This window comes from Nicotiana tomentosiformis, chromosome 1, assembly GCF_000390325.3.
Source record: "Nicotiana tomentosiformis chromosome 1, ASM39032v3, whole genome shotgun sequence".
NCBI lineage: Eukaryota > Viridiplantae > Streptophyta > Magnoliopsida > Solanales > Solanaceae > Nicotiana > Nicotiana tomentosiformis.
In genome coordinates, this window is record NC_090812.1 from 88,711,659 (window position 1) to 88,733,506 (window position 21,848).

General features: G+C 37.0%; 1 protein-coding gene across 1 annotated transcript; it reads left to right on the forward strand.

The window, feature by feature from the left end:
- The first annotated feature begins 17,202 nt into the window (after nt 1–17,202).
- LOC104097523 (glyoxylase I 4) lies at nt 17,203–18,532 on the forward strand. Its single transcript, XM_009604091.4, has 2 exons — nt 17,203–17,717; nt 18,177–18,532. Exons 1-2 carry the CDS (start codon nt 17,373–17,375, stop codon nt 18,438–18,440), a joined length of 609 nt encoding a protein of 202 aa, XP_009602386.1. The 5' UTR covers nt 17,203–17,372; the 3' UTR covers nt 18,441–18,532.
- Nucleotides 18,533–21,848: the final 3,316 nt, after the last annotated feature.

A 21,848-nucleotide genomic window follows, 5' to 3' on the forward strand; every position in this document is an offset into this window, starting at 1 on the left:
TGCTTTTCGAAAGAGTCTCCTTTTTCTTGTGACTTTTGAAGATTTAAAGGTGTTTGTGTGGATTCTCCGTCTACTATGCTATCCCATCTATTTTTTAACTTCGAAAGTTTAGCATCTTGATCTTGCACGCGCTTTGAAAAGCTTTCAACTGCTTTCGTCAAGTTTGCAAGTTGTTCTTCTACAGTAGAAGCTTCAATAACCATTGCTTGCATGATCGTCGTAGAGGATGAAGAATAATATAGATCATTGTTGGGATATAGCTTAGAGGTCACATTAATGGAGACTAGAGGAGATCCAACGCTCAAGTCATCATCATCGGCTTGCATGAAAGGTTTCTTGGACTTAGATAAACTAAGTTGAGCAAGAATCTTTTCGATCCTTTCGCCGACATCATTCACTTTTTGGGTCGCGCTTGTAGAGGATCTTGTTCCTTTTGAGGATGAAGATCCGACAACAGGGGTTGATGCGGATGACACTTAAAGTGTTTGTTGTCCTAAAGAGCTTACTTTGCTACTTGTAACTGGACCAAATCTTTTAAAAGTAATATTGAGGATATTATCCACATCAGTGTAGAACTTGGAATTAGCAGCCTTGATAGAAGTTGATCTGGAGTTGATTTTCATTGAAGCCATTTCGATGTTCTTGAACTTTGGTGATTGAAAAGTTGAGATGAGAGGTAGAGATTGTCCCACTGGGCGTGCCAGAATTTGTAGACAATAGATTTGCGTCAAGAAAATAATCGAGACCGAAAAATATTACAACAATCATTGTATTTTATTTTAAATAATATGAGTGTACAAACTCTATGAATCCTCTGATTCTTCTTTCCAATAGTAAATAAACTGAAGGGCATTTGAGCTTGAGCTTGAATATGTAGTTGTTGCCACGAACTTTGATTTGAACTCGTATTTCTTGAGCCTTGACTTGTTCTTCGTTCTTGAGCTTGAACTTGATTTCTTGAACTTGAACTTGATTGCTTGAAGCTTGAAACTTGTGGAGGAATTTGCAGCATTTGATTAATGAGTTCTTTCTTGCTTCTTGTTATAACTTATGGTATGATCATGATCTTGACGTATTTTTAATTCAAGGACTTGTAGCTTGTTCTTGAATCTTCGTCTTGGCCTTTTAATCCTTAGAACACTTGAATGCTTGTAATAAACTATTATCGATATCAAGAATAACAAGTGTGGGATGGGTATGTGGTTTGGTTCAGGGAGCCGGGGGCAGGGGAAGAGGAACAATAGTACCACTAGATTCGCGAGTCTTGGATTTTTCAATTTCTTACTTTTACCAAAAAAATTTCTTAAGGAAAACATCTTAATTAATCAAGTAATGGCAAATAAATAAAACAAACAAAACTATAACATTAAGACTTAAGAGTTGGAACGAGTTTACCGAATTGACGAACAACTTGTTGAAAATTGATTATCGTTGAAGATTTGAAGACTCCAATACACCAACTTCACAATTTTTTCACAAATTGTAACAACCTCAATTTTTTTGACTATTTTTTGGAATAAAGTAGGCAATAGTAGCAACCTCCCATTTTTTTCACTATTTTTTTATAAAGTAAACAATTGTAGTATATATAGAAGAAAATTAGAGAGAGATTTTGATAGATTGATATTGATTTTGTAAGAAAATAAAAGAATGAGGGGATATTTATAGTAGTAAATAGAAAAAAAGTACAATAATAAAAAGTTTGGGGTTAAAACTAAGTTGGAGGGGGGAGAGTTAAATGGCTATTTTTAAAATACCTAACGACTATTTTTTAAAACCCCAACGACTCTTTTTTTTTTTTAAAAGATCTGTTCGGCCCGCCAAGGGATCTGTCCGGTCCTGTCTCTTGTCGGGCCAAACGGGCCCTGTCCTAACGATTCCTAGCTAAGAACCGGCCACGAGACCGACACGAGCTCACGTCTAGCGGGCCAACGGTCCCAGCCCGTTTACCCCACTTAGCCCGCAATCCCGGGCCCGCCCCGCGTTACTTGCCACCCTTACCTTCATATAACAAATAGTCACATTACAATAGTCGCATTAAATGTAATGACCTGGTTGATCGTTTTGAGAATTTAAGTCCCGTTCGGCAGCATAAGACTGTGAGCAACTTCGTATTATGTGTATAGACTTGCGTGTATGGTTGAATTCAATTACCGGATGATTCAGAGTGATTTGGGATACTTAGTCCCTAAAATGAAAGCTTAAGCCTTAGGATTTTGACCATAGTCGAAACTGTGTGAAGGCGACTCTAGAATGGAGTTTCGTCGGTTCCGTTAGCTCCGTTGGGTGATTTTGGACTTAGGGGCGTGTCCGGATTGTGTTTTGAAGGTTTGTAGCTCATTTAGGCTTGAGATGGAGAAAGTCAAATTATTGGAAATTTTGACCGGTAGTGGACTTTTTGATATCGGGGTCGGAATCTGATTTCGGAATTTGGAGTAAGTCTGCAATGTTGAATATGACTTGCCTGCAAAATTTGATGTCATTCCGAGTTGATTTGATAGGTTTCGGCATCGGTTGTAGAAATTTAATGTTTTAAGTTCATTAAGTTTGAATTGGAGAGTGATTCGCGTTTTTAGCATTGTTTGATGTGAGTTGAGGGCTCGACTAAATCCGTATAGTGATTTAGGACTAGTTGGTATGTTTGGATGAGGTCCCGGGGGTCTCGGGTGTATTTAAGATGTTTAACGAATTGAGACTTGGACTTGTGTAGTTGTTGAAGCTTTCAAGCTTCTGGTGTAATCGCACCTGCGGTGGGGTGGCCGCAGGTGCGGACTCGCATATGCAGAAAGAGGAGCATAAGTGCGGTTTGGTCAGGCTTGGTCTGTTGGCGCAGGTGCGACATTGGCCCACAGAAGCGGAGCCGCATCTGCGGAAGATGTAGCGCAGAAGCGAACGGGGCCTGAAGCGTGAGGATCGCAGAAGCGAAAGATATCTGCTGGAGCGGGCGCGCAGGTGCGGTCCCTTGCTCGCAGATGCGGACCAGTCTCCTTAAGTCATTTTCGCACCTGCGAGGGTAATTTCGCATGTGCGGAGTCGCAGGTACGACCAGAGATCTGCAGATGCGGTAATGCGTGGGCAGAACCCTTTTAAGCGAGGCTTCGAGATTTTTGGCCATTTTCTTCATTTTTGAGCCCGAGTTGGCAATTTCTTGAGATCATTTTCGAGGGATTTCGCGAGCTACGTTCCTTGTGCTTATTTTTAATCAATAATTTTGCTTTCCCAATTATTTTTCCACCTAGCCAGTGTGTATTTAAGGTGCAATTTGGGAGTTTGAGGCTAGGGATTTGAATAGTTTAATTTTGGGTTTTGAGTGGTCATTTGAGGTTGGATTTTGATAAATTTGGTATGGTTGGATTCGTGAGTGAATAGGCTTTCGGATTTTATAATTTTTGCCCGATTCTGAGACGTGGGTCCGGGTCGACTTTTTAGGACGGATTTCAGAATTTTTGTTAAAGTCTTGATTTTATTAATTAGATTAGTCTTTTATAGTTGTATTTATGATATGTAACTATTTTTGGCTAGATTTGGGCCATTCAGAGTCGGATATTCATGGAAAGGCATGGTTACCGATTTATTGAGCTTGGTTCGATGTAAGTATCTTGCCTAACTTCGTGTGGGGGAATTACCCCTTAGGATTTGAGTCTTCTATGCTAATTATAGTTCGTGTACACGAGGTGACGAGTACGTGCTCGGACTTATTTGTGGAAAGTTGGCCTTTCAGGGTTCTTAGGTCCTTGTATTCACTAATTAATAATTATGCAGTTGTTATGTTATAAATACGTCTCTTAATTACTAGTTTCACCTGTACCTGCTTTAATTAGAATTAAATTACGTCATGATCTGCCCTTGATGCTTATTTGACTCATTTGTGCCTTAACTAAAATTGTTATCTCTTCTATTGCCATGTTATCTTTCCACTAACTGTTTATCTTTATTTGAAGTTATAATTATCTCTTCTGTAATTGTCCATCCTTAATTGAGACTATGATTATATTTCTGCTGCTTATCCTTAATTGAATTTGTTGCGTCTCTTTCGTAATTGCCCGACCTTAAAAAGAAATTTAGATATCCTATATCTTAGTTGACTTGTCCTTATTTGGAATCATTCGACTTGTGTTAGCTCCCTTGTTGTTGAACTGTACATTGCGGGCCGTTGTTACATATTACTTCCTTTCTTATTGAGTTGTTCTTATTATGACTAGCATTCTCTATTGTGCCCACTCATTGTGAACTTATTTCCTCTGTTCCCTTGAGTTCTGGAATTTCTGAGTTGATTTATTTATCGTACCCTTGTATTAGTGTTATGGTTTTTGTTGTACTTGTTATTCTTGCATATTTACTTTGGGACTACGAGGCGGTACCTCGGGAGATCCCTCTATCTTGCATATTTACTTTGGGACTAAGAGGCGGTACCTCGGGAGATCCCCTTGTCTTGCATATTTACTTTGGGACTACGAGGCGGTACCTCGGGAGATCCCCATGTCTTGCATATTTACTTTGGGACTACGAGGCGGTATCTCGGAAGATCCCCATGTCTTAGACATTTACTTTTGGGACTACGAGACAGTATCTCGGGAGTGCCCTTTGTTTACATCTCTTTGTTATGGGGTTGCACGAGGTTTCTGCCGTGTTATTATTACTATTGATATTTGCACATGCGGCGTGACAATGCGGAATATATATATGTGGGTTGCGCATGTGCGAGACAAGGTGGAAACATTATTATGCACGTGTAACGACAATCCAGATTTTTACTATAATATTGCACACGTGGCGAGACAAGGTGGGTTATGTGAGAGATTGATTTTTGATGATTTTTGATGGCCTCGGGGCATTCTTGTTGTTGATATTTGTGTAGTGGTACACTTACCTGTGTGAACTTTATCTTATGAAAGTTGTGAGAAACATTCTACATGTTGTCCGTTCTTTTCCTTATGCTCACTAGCTGTATGAACTATGTTATGACACTTGCACAAGCATACACGTAGTTAAGCACTCTTATCGGATAAGATGTTTTCTTGATATTGTTGAGTATAAATGCACACCCTTGCTTACTTACCTTCTATGTGAGAATGGCTCTATTTGGCACGCGAGTCATCAGTGTGGTTATGAGGTGTAATGAGGGCACAAGATGCCAAGTGTTAGGGTTCAGGTATTGAGACCTGTGAGTTGTGATTTGTCCGAGGTTCGGTACCTCGTGGAGTTTGTTGACTAAAACCTGATGTGAAAGCGATCGTTGTTGCTGAGTTATTATTTGTTCTTATTGTACCTGTGATTTCGGATTTAGGTTGTATTTAAGTTCACCCGTCTGTGTCATTATTATGGTATTCTGCTGATACTTGTTGTTGTCCTTTCCTATTGCAATTACTGTATTGTTAGTCGTATCGCGTAGTCTTTATGTAGATATTATACTCTGTTATTGCTATACTTATATTTGGTTCGGGTCATTTAGTCCAGTAGGTATCTTGACTGTTCCTTGTCACTACTCCACTGAGGTTAGTATTGATACTTGTTGGGTACCGCTATGGTGTACTCATACTACACCTCTGCACATTTTTGTGCAGATCCAGGTATTTCGAAGTCAGTTGATCATTAGCTAGTTGTGTGGATTATTGTTGTGGAGACTCAAGGTAAACCTGTTGGTGCGTTCACAGGTTTCGGAGTCACCTTCTGATTTGTATTTATACTGTTACTTTATTCTAAACAATTGTATTTAGAAGAATTGTAGCAAACTCTGTAGAGCTTATGACTTGTACTACCAGTTTTGGGAATTGTAAATTTTTATAAAGAATTCCATTTCAAGTTGTTAGATATTATTTTTTATGGTTGTTATTCAGTAAATGTTAGGCTTACTTAGTCCCTAAGACTAGGTGCCATCACGATACCCAACAGAGGGGAAATTGGGTCGTGACAAGTTGGTATCAGAGCTCTTGATTCATAGGTGCTACGAGTCATAAGCGAGTTTAGTAGAGTCTTGCGGATCGGTACAGAGATGTCTGTACTTATCTTCGAGAGCCTACGGAACTATTAGGACAGTTTCACTTCCTTCATTCCTATCGTGCGAGTTCATTGATCTCAAAGTTTGAACTTTTATCATTTCATTCTCTCACATATGGTGAGGACCCGAGCTGCAGTCACTGATGATGTTACCCCCGAAGCAGATGTCGCTAGGGGCAGAGGCTGGCGAGGAGCACGTGCCGCAGCTAGGGCACCTACCAGAGCATCAGTTGAGGAGCCGCCAGTAGTTCCAGTTGGGGGCAGGTACCGGAGGTGCCTGTTATTACCCCCGGACTTCAAGAGACCTTAGAACAGTTCCTGAGCATGTTTGGTACATTGGCTCAGGCGGGGTTGATTCTGGTTACACCAGTTATTTCACAGACCGGGGAAGGAGCTCAGACTCCCGCCGCCCACACTCTAGAGCAGCGAGTTCATGTTGGTCAGGTTCCAAGTGTCATGGTAACACAGCATGTGGTCCCAGTTCGACCCGTGGTTAGGGCAGCAACATCTGAGGAAGAACAACTTAGACTTGAGAGGTACAAGAAGTACCGCCCTCCTACCTTCAGTGGATTGGCGACAGATGATGCCCAGGGTTATCTGGAGGAGTGTCACCGCATTCTCCATACTATGGGTATTGTGGAGACGAGCAAGGTTGATTTTACTACGTTCTAGCTCAGGGGAGCGGCTTATTAGTGGTGGCGGGCGTATGAGTTGGGTAGCCCGGCCGAGTCAGCTTCACTTATGTGGGTTCAATTTTCAGAGATGTTCCTAAGAGAGTTTGTACCTCAGTCCCTTTGAGATGCATGGCACGCGGAGTTTGAGCAGCTGCGTTAGGGCACTATGTCAGTGTCAGAGTATGCCGTTAGATTCAGTGATTTGGCCAGACATGCACCTCCTTTGGTCGCTACAGTTAGAGAGCGTGTTCGTAGATTCATTGAGGGGCTCAGACATGATATTCGATTCAGCATGGCTCGGGAGTTAGAGTTGGATGTTTCGTTCCAGCAGGTAGTAGGGATCGCTCGCCAAGTAGAGGGCATGTGGGATAAGGAGAGAGGATACATACGAGGTCAGGAGAGAGAGGACAGGAAGGCAAGGAGGCCTCGTAGACCGGAGAGATCTATTGGTCCTTATTTTAAAGGCAGGGTACAATGTGGTAGAGGTTTTATCGGTCAGCCAATTCAGTTTGCACTTTAGGCTTCGCACAGTGTTTCAGTTGCTCAAGGGTCTTAGAGTACCCGTACCGCATAATTCCCACAGCCACGTCAGCAAAGGGGTTGCTTTGAGTGTACCAGCCACAGGGTGAGAGATTGTCCTAGACTCCGGACAGGTGTGTCACAATAGAGTATTCAGGCAAGTAGAGGGCGCCCAAGAAGGGAAGCCCCGACCCGTTGATGTGTTTCGTATAGTAGGCTTGAGGCTACTGCGCCAGATGATGTCATACAAGTATCTTTTGATTTGTTACAGAGGGGCACCATTCGTATTTTTGATTCGGTTCTGTTCATCGGGGCGAGTTCCCCCTATTTGTTGTCCCACCTATGGGTGAGTTCATGACCTAGTATTATGTTTATGTGTTTGCCCCTATTGGGAGATTTTATGAGTGATAGTTGTGTCTATCGTTGTCTTAATTCATTATTGAAAGTTACGAGACTAGAAGTGAATTCATGTTGTCTATTATGGCAGGTTTGATGTCATTCTTGAATAATTTGGTTACGATTTGTGATTTGATACTATATCGGGGTGAGAGTTCAGTAAGTGTTGTGACCTTATTGGCAGAATTGAGTTAGTGGAAGATTTCAATTGGTATGATGTGTATTCGTCTTGTGATTCAGAGTTTAGGGTGAGACCCTCGCGATTCCATGTGATTTGATATGTTTGAGCCGATTTGCGTGCCGCGGTGGAAGTTATATCAGGATGAGATCCTTGTAAATTGTTTATGTACTTTATTTTCTCCTTTAAAATTGATTTGTATGATGGTACTCATAGAGAGTTGTGCATGTCAGGCATTGTTTGATATTTCTCTTAGGTGTTTCTCTTTACATATGCAGTCATTTTCGTCTTGTGCTTATTTGAGTTTTAGCTTACGGGGTGTGTGCCCGATGACGTTAGATGTGACTTGTTGATCCGGGTGTATAGTTATGAGATCTTTATGCTTCTTGCATCATTGTCAGCGTTGTGGGGGTTTGAAACGGGTCTCTAACGGATATGAGGCTAATTGTCGGTGCTGGTTTTGATTACGGGCAGTTATTGCGATAAAAATATTATTATGGGCCTATAAGTGGCATGTCATGTTGAGTGGTCGTACCTTGTGGGTGTAGACATGAGTTGTTGCAGCTGGTTGAGACTGATACCGGGTATGGATTTAGAATCAGGTATTTTGAAGATGAATGGAAGGTGAGAATTTTGACTCTAAGGCTTATCAGTGTTGATAGAAAGTATAAATTACAGTTGAGATGGTTTCGCCAGGCTTATGTGGATTGGGGTGACGTGGGGTCACCCACGGGTGTATGTTGGATATATGCTTTCAGTGATTTGAAGACTTCGAGGCGATTCTTGACATGTTCGAGGACGAACGTTTGTTTAAGAGGGGAGGGATGTAATGACCCGGCCGGTTGTTTTGAGAATTTATGTCCCATTCGGCGGCATAAGGCCCTGATCAGCTTCGTATTATATTTATTGACTTGTGTGCGTGGTTGAATTCAATTACCAGATGATTCGGAGTGATTTGGGACACTTAGTCCCTAAAACGGAAGCTTAAGTCTTAGGATTTTGACCATAGTCGGAACTGTATGAAGGCGACTCCGAAATGGAGCTTTGTCAGTTCCATTAGCCCCGTTGGGTGATTTTGGACTTAGGGGCATGTCCGAATTATGTTTTGGAGGTCTGTAGCTCATTTAGGCTTGAGATGGCGAAAGTCGAATTTTTGGAGATTTTGACCGGTAGTGGACTTTTTTATATCGGGGTCGGAATCTGATTTCAGAAGTTGGAGTAGGTCCGTAATGTTGAATATGACTTGCCTGCAAAATTTGACGTCATTCCGGGTTGATTTGATAGTTTTGGCATCGGTTGTAGAAATTTGAAGTTTCAAGTTCATTAAGTTTGAATTGGAGGGTGATTCGCGTTTTTAGCATTGTTTGATGTGAGTGGAGGGCTTGACTAAGTCCGTATAGTGATTTAGGACTAGTTGGTATGTTTGGATGAGGTCCCGGGGGTCTCGGGTGTATTTCGGATGCTTAACGGATTGAGACTTGGACTTGTGTAGTTGTTGAAGCTTTCAAGCTTCTGGTGTAATCACACCTGCGGTGGGGTGGCCGCAGGTGCGGACTCGCACATGCGAAAAGAAGAGCACATGTGCGGTTTGGTAAAGTTCGGTTTGTGGGCACATGTGCAAGATTGACCCGCAAAAGCGGAGCCGCATCTGCGGAAGATGTAGTGTAGAAGCGGACGGGGCCTGGAGCGTGAGGATTGCTGAAGCGGAAGATATCCGCAGGAGCGGGCGCGCAGGTGCGGCCCCTTGCTCGCAGATGCGGACCAGTCTCCTTAAGTCATTTTTGCACCTGCGAGGGTAATTCCGCAGGTGCGACCGGTGGTCCGCAGATGCGGTAATGCCTGGGCAGAACCCTTTTAACGAGGCTTCGAGATTTTTGGCCATTTTCTTCATTTTTGAGCTCGGGTTGGCTATTTCTTGAGAGCATTTTCGAGGGATTTCGTAAGGTAAGTTCCTTGTGCTTATTTTTGATCAATAATCTTGCTTCCCCAATTATTTTTTCACCTAGCTAGTGTGTATTTAAGGTGAAATTTGGGAGTTTGAGGCTAAGGATTTGAAGAGTTTGATTTTGGGTTTTGATTGGTCATTTGAGGTCGAATTTTGATAAATTTGGTATGGTTGGACTCGTGAGTGAATGGGCTTTCGAATTTTGTATTTTTGCCTGATTCCGAGACGTGGTCCCGTGTCGACTTTTTAGGACGAATTTCGAAATTTTTGTTAAAGTCTGGATTTCATTAATTAAATTAGTCTATTATAGTTATATTTATGATATGTAATTGTTTCTGGCTAGATTTGGGCCATTCGGAGTCGGATATTCGTGGAAAGGCATGGTTACCAATTGATTGAGCTTGGTTCGAGGTAAGTATCTTGCCTAACTTCGTGTGGGGGAACTACCCCTTAGGATTTGAGTCTTCTATGCTAATTGTAGTTCGTGTACGTGAGGTGATGAGTACGTGCTCGGACTTATTTGTGGAAAGTTGGCCTTTTAGGGTTCTTAGGTCCTTGTATTCACTGATTATGCAGTTGTTATGCTATGAATACATCTCTCAATTACTAGTTTCACCTCTACCTGCTTTAATTATAATTAAATTGCTTCATGATTCGCCCTTGATGCTTATTTGAGTCATATGTGTCTTAACTGAAATTGTTATCTCGTCTATTGCCATGTTATCTTTCCCCTAATTGCTTATCTTTATTTGAAGTTATAATTTTCTCTTCTGTAATTGTTCATCCTTAATTGAGACTATGATTATCTTTCTGCTGCTTATCCTTAATTGAATTTGTTGTGTCTCTTTCGTAATTGCCCGACCTTAAAAGAAGTTTAAATATCCTATATATTAGTTGACTTGTCCTTGTTTGGAATCATTCTACTTGTGGTAGCTCCCTTATTGTTGAACTGTATATTACGGGCCATTGTTACATATTACTTCCTTTCTTATTGAGTTGTTCTTATTATGACTAGCATTCTCTATTGTGGCCACTCCTTGTGAACTTATTTCCTCCGTTCCCTTGAGTTCTAGAATTTCTGAGTTGATTTATTTATCGTACCCTTGTATTAGTGTTATTGTTGCTGTTGTACTTGTTGTTCTTGCATATTTACTTTGGGACTACGAGGCGGTACCTCGGGAGATCCCCCTTGTCTTGCATATTTACTTTGGGACTACGAGGCAGTACCTCGGGAGATCCCCATATCTTGTATATTTACTTCGGGACTACGAGGCGGTATCTCGGGAGATCCCCATGTCTTGCATATTTACTTTGGGACTACGAGGTGGTACCTCGGGAGATCCCCCTGTCTCGCACATTTACTTTTGGAACTACGAGACTGTATCTCGGGAGTGCCCTTTGTTGACATCTCTTTGTTATGGGTTTGCACGAGGTTTCTATCGTGCTATTGTTACTATTGATATTTGCACATGCGGCGTGACAAGGCGGGATATATATATGTGGGTTGCGCATGTGGCGAGACAAGGTGGGAACATTATTATGCATGTGTGGCGAGACAAGGCGGGTATTTACTTTACTATTGCACACGTGGCGAGACAAGGTGGACTATGTTAGGGATTGATTTGTGATGATTTGTGATGGCCTGGGGGCATTATTGTTGTTGATATTTGTGTAGTAGTGCACTTACCCGTATGAGCTTTATCTTGTGAAAGTTGTGAGAAAACCATCTACGTATTGTTCGTTCTTTTCCTTATGCTCACTAGTTGTATGAACTATATTAGGACACTTGCACAAGCATACACGTAGTTAAGCACTCTTATCAGATAAGTGGTTTTCTTGATATTGTTGAGTATAAATGCATACCCTTGTTTACTTGCCTTTTATATGAGAATGGCTCTATTTGGCACGCGAGTCGTCAGTGCGGTTATGAGGTGTAATGAGGGTACAAGATGCCAAGTGTTAGGGTTCAGGTATTGAAACTCGTGAGTTGTGATTTGTCTGATGTTCGGTACCTCATGGAGTTTGTTGACTAAAACATGATGTGAAAGCGGTCGTTGTTGCTGAGTTATTATTTGTTCTTGTTGTACCTGTAATTTCGGATTTAGGCTGTGTTTACGTTCACCCTTCTGTGTCATTATTATGGTATTCCGTTGATACTTGTTGTTGTCCTTTCCTATTGCAATTACTGTATCGTTAGTCGTATCGCGTAGTTTTTATGTAGATATTATACTCTGTTGTTTCTATACTTATACTTGGTTCAGGTCATTTAGTCCAGTAGGTGTCTTGACTGTTCCTCGTCACTACTCCACTGAGGTTAGTCTTGATACTTGTTAGGTACCGCTGTGGTATACTCATATTACACTTCTACACATTTTTGTGCAGATCCAAATGTTTCGAAGTCAGTTGACCATTAGTTATATGTGAGAATTATTGCTGTGAAGACTCAAGGTAAACCTATTGTTGCGTTCGCAGGCTTCGGAGTCACCTTCTGATTTGTACTCATACTGTTACTTTATTCCAAACAGTTGTATTTAGAAGAATTGTAGCAAACTTTGTAGAGCTTATGACTTGTACTACCGATTTTAGGAATTGTAAATTTTTATAAATAATTTCATTTCAAGTTGTTAGATGTTATTTATTATGGTTGTTATTCAGTAAATGTTAGGCTTACCTAGTCCCTAAGACTAGGTGCCATCACGATATCCAATGGAGGAAAAATTGGGTCGTGACATTAAAGATCTAATGAAACAGTCTAAACACAATTAACTTCACCTTCACTCTGATATTCTAAAGCATCTTCACAATGGGGTGTTGTCTGACTTCAAGAATCCATGAGTTGAATGACTCTGTGAAGTTATTATCCACCATTGAGTCCTTGCATTGTGTGTCTAAATATGCTCTACACCAGCTAGATGGTAGATACTTCAACAAGTCTTTCACACAATCCTCAGATACTTCACCTAGCTGCCTCAACATATCCTTAAATTCTTCTTCATATGTTTTCCAGGTAGACCACCAAAGTAGTTTTTCATCTCATCTGTATGTCAAATCTTACACCAATTTGCTTCAATGTGCCCCGCACAATATCTATGATGAGCTTCTGGACATACTTTCCTAACAGCATCCAAGAGTCCCTGCATGTCAAATAGTTTTAGATTAAACTAGTTCCAAGTTCTACTATTTTCCCTGTCTACCACAACGCAAGCTAATGGATAAAAATATTTAGCAGAATCTTGAGCCACATCCACCAATAACATGTCTTGACATTTTTCTTTTAAAAATGTGCCATCAAGTCCTATAAAAGGTGTCAAACCTGCTTTGAAGCCATTCTTGAAGGCCTGGAAGCACATATACATCCTCAAGAATCTCCTTTTACCTTTTTCCAATGCATCTTGGATATGATAACCATATCAGAACTAGGATTGTTGTCCCTCGATTCTTAGGCATATGTCTTCAACTTGTTGTACTTATCTAAGTAACTACCTTCTAGCTTCTCTAACACCATCCTTTTCACTCTTTTTAACTTTGACTAACTCATATTTAACTTAAATCTCTCATCCAACTCACCCTTCATTTCTTTCACCTTGTACTTGGGATTATTTTGAACATTTCTCTTAAAATAATGAGCTAAGGTAGCAGGAGTAGCTCTTCTATCCTCAAATGCTTTTCCGCATTCATGTTCAGTATGTGAAGTCTTTATCTTGACCCCTTGGTTATTTTCATCCTTAGAAATAAGGCATTTAAAAGGACAACCAGCAATACACTTATATCTAAGTCATTTCCTATCACTCATAACTACCTCTAAAGCCTTCTTATTTGCAACAAAATAAAAATTAATAACCTCTTTCGCTTCAGCAAATTCCTTAAATGTCATACCCTTTACCAAGATTTTGTACCTATCAAGTTGGTTTGTTACCTCAAGTTTCCTTTGCTTCCTAAATACCCCCAACACAACATCACTATCATAATCACTTTGCACAAGTTCATTATCTATAGCCTCTTCCTCACTATCATAATCAGTGCCAACAGTTATATGTTCACTGTTGGTATCAGTACGTTAAGTTATATTAGGACAACTACAATATCATCAAGGAGGTCAGTAGTAAATAAATTAATAACCCTAAAATTTTTATTAATAAGGGACTGAAGTTTTCTAATTCCTTTATCTCCATCCAACAAATAATATCTACCATATGGAGCAATAAAAATCAGTTGTTGTACCTCGACATACCCTTGTACATCAGTGTATTCTTTACACAAATCAATGTAGGACAAATGGCCTGCTTCATGCTCTCTCAATAGGTACACATTTTTTGTATAATAAGATAAATCAAGTTCCAGTTCCCAATCACCATCACGATTAAAGTACAAATCTATTTTATCAACCATTCTTCTGACATATCCACATGCAATAAAAAAAAAATTACAAAAAAGAGGACCACTTTAGGCATACAGTCTAAAAGATATCAAGCAATAAAGAAAATAAAGGATCGCGGTTATGTCGACTAACACCCACCCAACAACACATAAAAATCGAAAAAGACTAACTTTTTCATGTCGAACAAAGACGAATGGAAAACAAAAATTAAAAATAAATGCATAAAGGAGCAAATAATAATATCATATGACATATATTAAATACAAAAAAGAGACAACATTTACCGATTCTCAAATATTCTCAAACCCTAAAAGTTTACCCAAAGCATCAAATACTTACTTTTATCTTCGATTCTCCCGTCAGATAAACCTAAAAATGAAAAATTCTTCAGTTTTAATCCACCAAATTGGAGCATATGGCAATCATAATTAAACCCTAAAGTGCCATTACTGAGAGACCTAATTTGACGGAAAAGAGGTAATAAAATAAAATGGTGGTAAAAGAAATTAGTAGGTAGAAATATAGTATTTGTACTATGGGTTGGACCGAAAAAATGGGACGGGTCGATATTTGGGGCGAGTTATAATTGATATGGACCAGATAGCCACGTGTCTCAATCAAATCGTGACAACACATTAAAAGATGGGACCACAGATGGTTCCGTTAGTGGCAGGGATAATTTCAAACCACAAGATAACGTTAAATGTATTTTCAGACCAATAGGCGGATGGAGAGTGATAGTAAACCATTTAGAATACTATAGGGGTATTTTAGCTCTTTTCCGTTTAATTAGTTGTACTCCCTCCATTTCAAAAAGATTAGTACTATTTTTTTATTAGATTGTTTCAAAAACATTATCACCTTTTTAATAATTTATAGTGGGAAGTAGGGGTGTTCGTGATTCGGTTTGGATCGTTTTTTTCATAAAAAGAAACCAAACTGAGTAAGTCGGTTTTTCAAATATTAGAACCAAACCAAACCAGTTAATTCGGTTTTTGTCGATTTTTTAATTTTTTATCGATTTTTCCTTAAATATGAGACATACACTACCAAACACATATTCCGGCGACTACATTTTCAACGTAACACTATCAAACCAAATATTCTTTGAGAAATCTATCATTTACCAAGATATATTGATGATAATTGAATCGAATAATGGTGAATAATTTAAGGATTCAATTAAAATTAAAATGAATTATTTTTAACATGAAATATATTATTGTACTTAGCAAAAGAAACTACCAATCAAACTAGAATATAAAGGAAAATAATTGGATTATTATAATAGCAAAGCGCTAGACTAAAAATGCAAACAGTTAACATGTACCATAATATTTTGAGAAAATACATGATTCACCCATTAAACATGTCCGAAAAAATTATTTACGACCCTTAACTTTACGGGTGACCTATGACCCCCTTATTTTTGTTTGTGGTGAATTTAATACCACCCTAAATGGTGAAGTGGCAAAGGCAGTAGTTTCACTTTCCCAAACTCGCGCGTATGAGGGAAAGGATTAAAAATAGACACATATTTTTACTGTGTGCGTCCCTTTTTCTTTTACTTCTTCTTTTCTTATTTTTTTCTCTTTTTGTTTTCTCTCTCTACCTTGTCTTCTTCTCGTCACCATTCCTCTTTTCCCGCCCAAGGTACTATAGTATCTCCATTCTTCGCCATACACCATTATATCTGCCACCATCCCCTCTTCTTTTTTTCTTTTTCTTCTTCTTTTTCTTCTTCTTTTTCTCTTATACTTTTTCTTTACCCAAGTAGAAATACTCTCCACCACCTTTCAGCTGTAGCAATACCACGTGTACTTTTCCCACCCATATATAGCCATATTGATGCCATTCACCAACTTCTACTTGCTAAAACAATCTCGTGTTTCTGATTTATTTTTTGTAATATTTCGTTGAACAAAAATGAATAAATGGTGTAATTTGGCCTCTTTAAAATATTGTTGTGGTTTTTTTCTTAAAGGAGTAATAGTGCAGATGTTGAAATCATTAGCTAACTTCTAAATGTTTGCTTGCACCATGATTCTTGAATTTCACTTTATTTGAGTTGAGTTCTTAGATGATACATATTAGTTTACTTAGTGTCAAATTATGAGCTTGATATTTTTGTAAAATATTTCCCACTAAAGGGTCTTTTGAAAGAGGGAAGAGCATAGAATGGCCTAAGGATCAATAGCTCACTTTGAAGCCATTGATAAGTTACCGTTTATTGAAATTTGAAAGTGCTTTTCCATTTGGACATAAATTTTATCGAAGCTTGACGGATTTTAACTGGCTAAAAAATTTGGGATTCGCCGGCATCATTTTTCCAACGAGGAGTTTTCCCCCTACATTTTAAAGCTGAAAATGATGGATCTTCTATGATGGTGTATGTAGTGATAATGATGACACGAAAACAAAAAAAAAAAACTGAGAAAAGGTAACGAAATAAGTGGAGGAAAAAAAAAATAAAGCAGCTTTTGACACGTACCGAACGGTCATAGGTCGCCCGTAAAGTTAAAGTACGATTTTTCCGGACATGGGCAACTTATGTCTTTTTTCTATTTTTTTTTAGAAATTTTATATAAAAATATATATATATGTATAAGTGTAATAATAATTTTAAAATAGTTACTTGTTTCTTCGATTTTTTTCGGTTATTTTTTTTTTAAAATCAAAATCAAACCAAATTTGATTGATTTTTAAAATTCAAAATCAAATAAAAAAAGTACCGATTTTTTCGATCGATTTGGTTTAATTTTCGGTTCGGTTCGATTCGATTCGATTTTTCGGATTTTTATGAACACCCTTAGTAAAAAATATTTATAATCATATAAATATTATGATTAATTTTACGCCACAAGTTTCAAAATATATACAATCATATAAATACTATGACGTTAAGATCACACAATTCACAAGTTTTTTCTTGTTTATTAGAATTTATGGCAAATCGAAAATCTTTTTTAAAACTGAGGATTACAAAGAATGCCTGGGATGGAGTCGAATATATTTTTTGCCCATGTTGCAATCTCTAGACAACAACAATAACGGCGTTAATAAAATCAACCCTGGTTTTAAGTAACCTCGGCCCAGCAAACACACATCACCCCTGCTGCTTCATTTTCTCACACGTACACCGCTCTCATGCAAAAAAACAGCAACGTGTCACCAGCCAAATATTCTCCTACCGCCATTGTTAAGAGCTCCAGTTAGGAGCTTAATTTCAGCCTACATCTTTCCACTAATTTCCTCATTCTCAGTACTTCTCTTCACCCAACCAAAATGCAGAACCAACCAGAGAGGAAAAATGTCCATGCCAAGTACGAAGAGGAAAAAGAACAAGAACAAGAGCAAGAGAAGAAGAGTACTACTGATAAGCAAAATGAAATTCCATTAATGGCGTTGAACCACGTATCGAGACTTTGCAAGAATGTGAAAGAATCAGTAGATTTCTACACTAAAGTTCTTGGGTTTGTATTGATTGAGAGGCCGCAAGCTTTTGATTTTAATGGAGCTTGGTTGTTTAACTATGGCGTTGGGATTCATCTGGTTCAAGCTAAAGATGAAGATAGATTGCCCAGTGATACTGATACCCTCGACCCTATGGACAACCATATTTCTTTTCAGGTTTCACCCTCTTTCCGTTTCAAGATTTTCATTCCCTTTAATTTTGGTAGTCACTACTTTGGTTATAGTGTCACTTTTTGGCAATATCTTAAGTTAGGGTGCGTTTTATTCCCCATTCCCAAAATACATTTTCCATTTGGAGACTCTTCTTTATGATTTTTATATGGCTTTTAAATATTTGAAGTTATAAATATTTGAAGTTATTAATTACTGTGACTTATATTAGCTTTTAAATATATGAATTTTACTTAATAAAATTTAAAGATTCTACATTTGTATTTACAGTCAATTCAAATGTATTATTCTTTTTCGAGTGAGACGGGCAGTCAATTCAAATGTATCATTCTCTCTTGAGTGAGACGAAGAGAGTAACAAAAAGCCATTTTTCAAACACATAACATACATAACATGTACTTTTTTAAAATATAAAAGATCTATGTTGTTGAATTTTACGCGTAGAGCGAAGACATGGAGGGAATGGTGGAAAGGGTGAAGCAGTTGAACGTAAAATATTTAAAGAGAACGGTAGGAGAGGAAGAAGGAGCAGCTATTGATCAACTCTTCTTCAGAGATCCAGATGGACACATGATTGAGATATGCAATTGTGAGAATGTGAAGTTGGTCCCTCAACGTTCCATTGGCCGCATCAAACTTCCTTTTGATCGTCACATCCCTCCTCTTGAGTTGGGAAAAAAAGATGATGCCAATGCTGCCAAAGCTTAAAGGAAGATGCTTACTGTTATGTTTTTTAATTTGATTTTGGATGTAGCTTCTAATTTATTATATTATTCAAGATTTGAGTAATGTCTTCTCAAGTCTCGATTTGGTTCCTATCGTCTAATCTATTGCTTCTCTTAGACGTGGTTGCTATTGCCAGTATTCAGAACATAAATTAGCGGACAGGAGCACATTTTTATTGTCCTTTATATTTAGGTAAAGTTGTTTCCGGGTTCGAGTTGTGGAGTTATTCGAGCTATAATTATTTTTCGGGTTCGAGTTGTGGAGCCATTCGAGCTATGAAAACAGTCATTAATGCTTGCATTAAGATAAACTGTTTAAGTTAAACTTTACGAGATGACTTGTGCATCAGTTTTTTTTATATATATGCTTTTTTTCATTTTTTCCGTCCCTTTGAGCTCGTCCATTCGTTGGGTGGTCCATGGGTCGACGAGTAAAAAGGGACTGCCTGCGATTGAAGAAAACCAGCATCCAGGGACTGCCTGGGATTGAAGGATTGAAGAAAACCAGCATCCAGTAAAGCAGAATAAAATTTTGCAAATCCATTTCGGTACTTAAAAAAATGATGTCCTATTTGTTATCTTCTATTAAGCAAAACATAAATTGGAATATTACATTGTGTAAGTAAAAAAATAAAACGGCAAATGTGAACTTTTTACTCAAATTCTCATTCTCCATGTTGAAATTTTTTCATTAATAAACGGCAAGTACAGGATGTTATACCAAATTTGTGCTTGAATTTGACCACAATTATTGAAATCGAGTTGAAACACAGCTTTCTTTATGATTATATCAACAACAAATAATATTTGTATTTGAATTTGACCTCAATTAAAATCGAGACGAAACAGAGCTTCTTTATAGTTATATCAACAGTTAAAATATTTTTCACAACTAAAACAAAAATACATGTATAAATATATTGTTATCACGCTATCTATACTTTGAACTTATTATATTACTCATAGCATACGTTCCTATTCAATGTTCGATATTTGTAGCTATATTTGAACTAATTCAGATTTTGTTGTAAGGTCCATTAAAATGAGAAGTGCTCCTTATTACAATATTTTACACATAAATTTTTTGGTTGAGTAAATGCATGCTATCATGCATTAGTAGAGTAATGTGAATGATATTAATGACTTCAAAACACAACACATATAAAATTAGGAGTAATTTTCATGGGTGGTCATTCAATTTTGTGTTTATTTTTCAAAAGTCATCTTTTTTTCTTTTGTTACTTAAAAGTCATTCAATTTTGCATTCATTACCCAAAAGTAATTTTTTTTTTCTTTTGTTACACAAACATTATTTTACTATGCTCTAGTTATCACAATAGTCAATCTAACCACATTTTACAAACCTTTCATCTGAAAAATCTATTATGCTCTTGACATTATGCAACACCTTCTATATTATATACTATATAATATACTTTTACTCAAGTATTTTACTTATAATTAAAATAACTTAATATTATTTTATAATATATTCTTACATTTAATTTTTTCTTAAAATTAATTTTCAAGATATATAAGTAGTATTATTAAATTTGTCGGTAATATTACTGTGAACAAATCTCAAGTTCACGTTCTTAACCATGCTTAATAAAATATTTTTATTGAAAATTATAAAATCAAAGTTCACTGATTTATCGACCAAGCCATACCCATTAATTCAATAAATAAAATACTTACATTTAACACAATGACACGTCGGATTAATACTTTCAAATAAATAATATTAACAGATAAAGCTTTAAAAAATTTAGTTAACACAAATATACTTTGAAACTTTTTCTAAATTTCTTATTAACTATAAAAAAAATTATCATTTGTTAAACAAATCTAATTTTATAATTTCAAAAAAATATTAAAAAAAAATATTTTTATATTTTTTATATTTAAAATATGTTCATGTTTGAATATGGTTAAACATATTGAGTGCCATGAAATATATATTATAAAAATAATAAATAAAATAATATAAAGTTATTTTAATTATAAGTAAAATACCTAGGTAAAAATATATTATATAGTATATAGTATATAGAAGTTGCTACATAAATGAGAGGATATATAATGTCAGTGGCATGATAGACTTTTCAAGTAAAAGTATTATAAAATCTAGCCAATGTGACTTTTGTGATAAATAGAGCAAAGTAAAATAATTTTTGTGTAATAAAAAAAAGAAACATGACTTTTGAACAATGAACACAAAGTTGAATGATTTTTACGTAACAAAAAGAAGAAAAATGACTTTTGCATAATAAACACAAAGTTGAATGATCACTCGTGAAAATTACTCATAAAATTAGATATATATTATAATAAATATATAACTTTGGACCATTTCATTTATAAAAATATAAAATTAGGAAAGATGGACAAATAGTTTTGTGGAACTTTATAAACTTATTTTTAGTTTTTTTTTTTACACATGGGAGTTTTGATTTTACACATAAAAAATTTATCTTTTATCCATAAATCTAAAAAAGGACACTTCCTTAATTTTAACATTGTAAATGGCCACCGTAAATGCCCATTACCCCTCAAGAAAAGGTCGAGTCACATGCTAACGTTTGGTTCAATCACATCAATTCCTATTTCTGATGTTTGTTAAAGAACTTTTTCATAAATTGGCACAAACCAAACACAAACAAATTTAAATAAAGAAGAATTAACCCAAATAGCCATACATTGAAGTTCGTTAAAAACAAACAGAAAATGAAGAATTTCTCTAGAAATAAGCCGTCAGTGTTTAAAACGGTAACGAAATCCTTTTGTGCTCTTTAGTTTAGATTATAGTTTTGTTCTTTTTTTTTTCTTTTTGTTAAATTAATTAACTTTCTAGTGATCACTTCTTGTTTGGCTTTATGGGCCAACCCAATTTTGGACAAAAAATTCGTAGAATATTAGTCCAACCCATTTAATTACCTCACCCATTAAGTGTATTTTGACGTCTTTAATTATGAGCAAGGGAGAAAAGCTGTGGATCATTGGATTGCCAACTGCTGGAAGTTGGAATAAGGTTGTGCGATATGAAGGAGGTCAAATATGTAAAGTTACAAGAATTTCATATGTATTGTTAGAGAAAGTACTAATTAATTTAATAATTTTCTCAACGTTAGGTTAATCATTGCTAAGACAACATTAAGTGAGGTTTTTTGATCTGTTTAAACTTTTAATGAGTCAAATTCTTATACATGTGTTCGTTCTCCTGTTTGATTCATAGGAAGAGGGGAAGATTTAGGGAGAGCATGGAGCTATAGATGTTACAAATATTTTTAGGAAAAGGAGAAGATTAGCTAATTTCTGTAATTTTCAGTTACAGTTCCCGACTTTTAGTTAGGTATATGCAGGGCAGTCTTGTCATTTAACAAAACGTCCA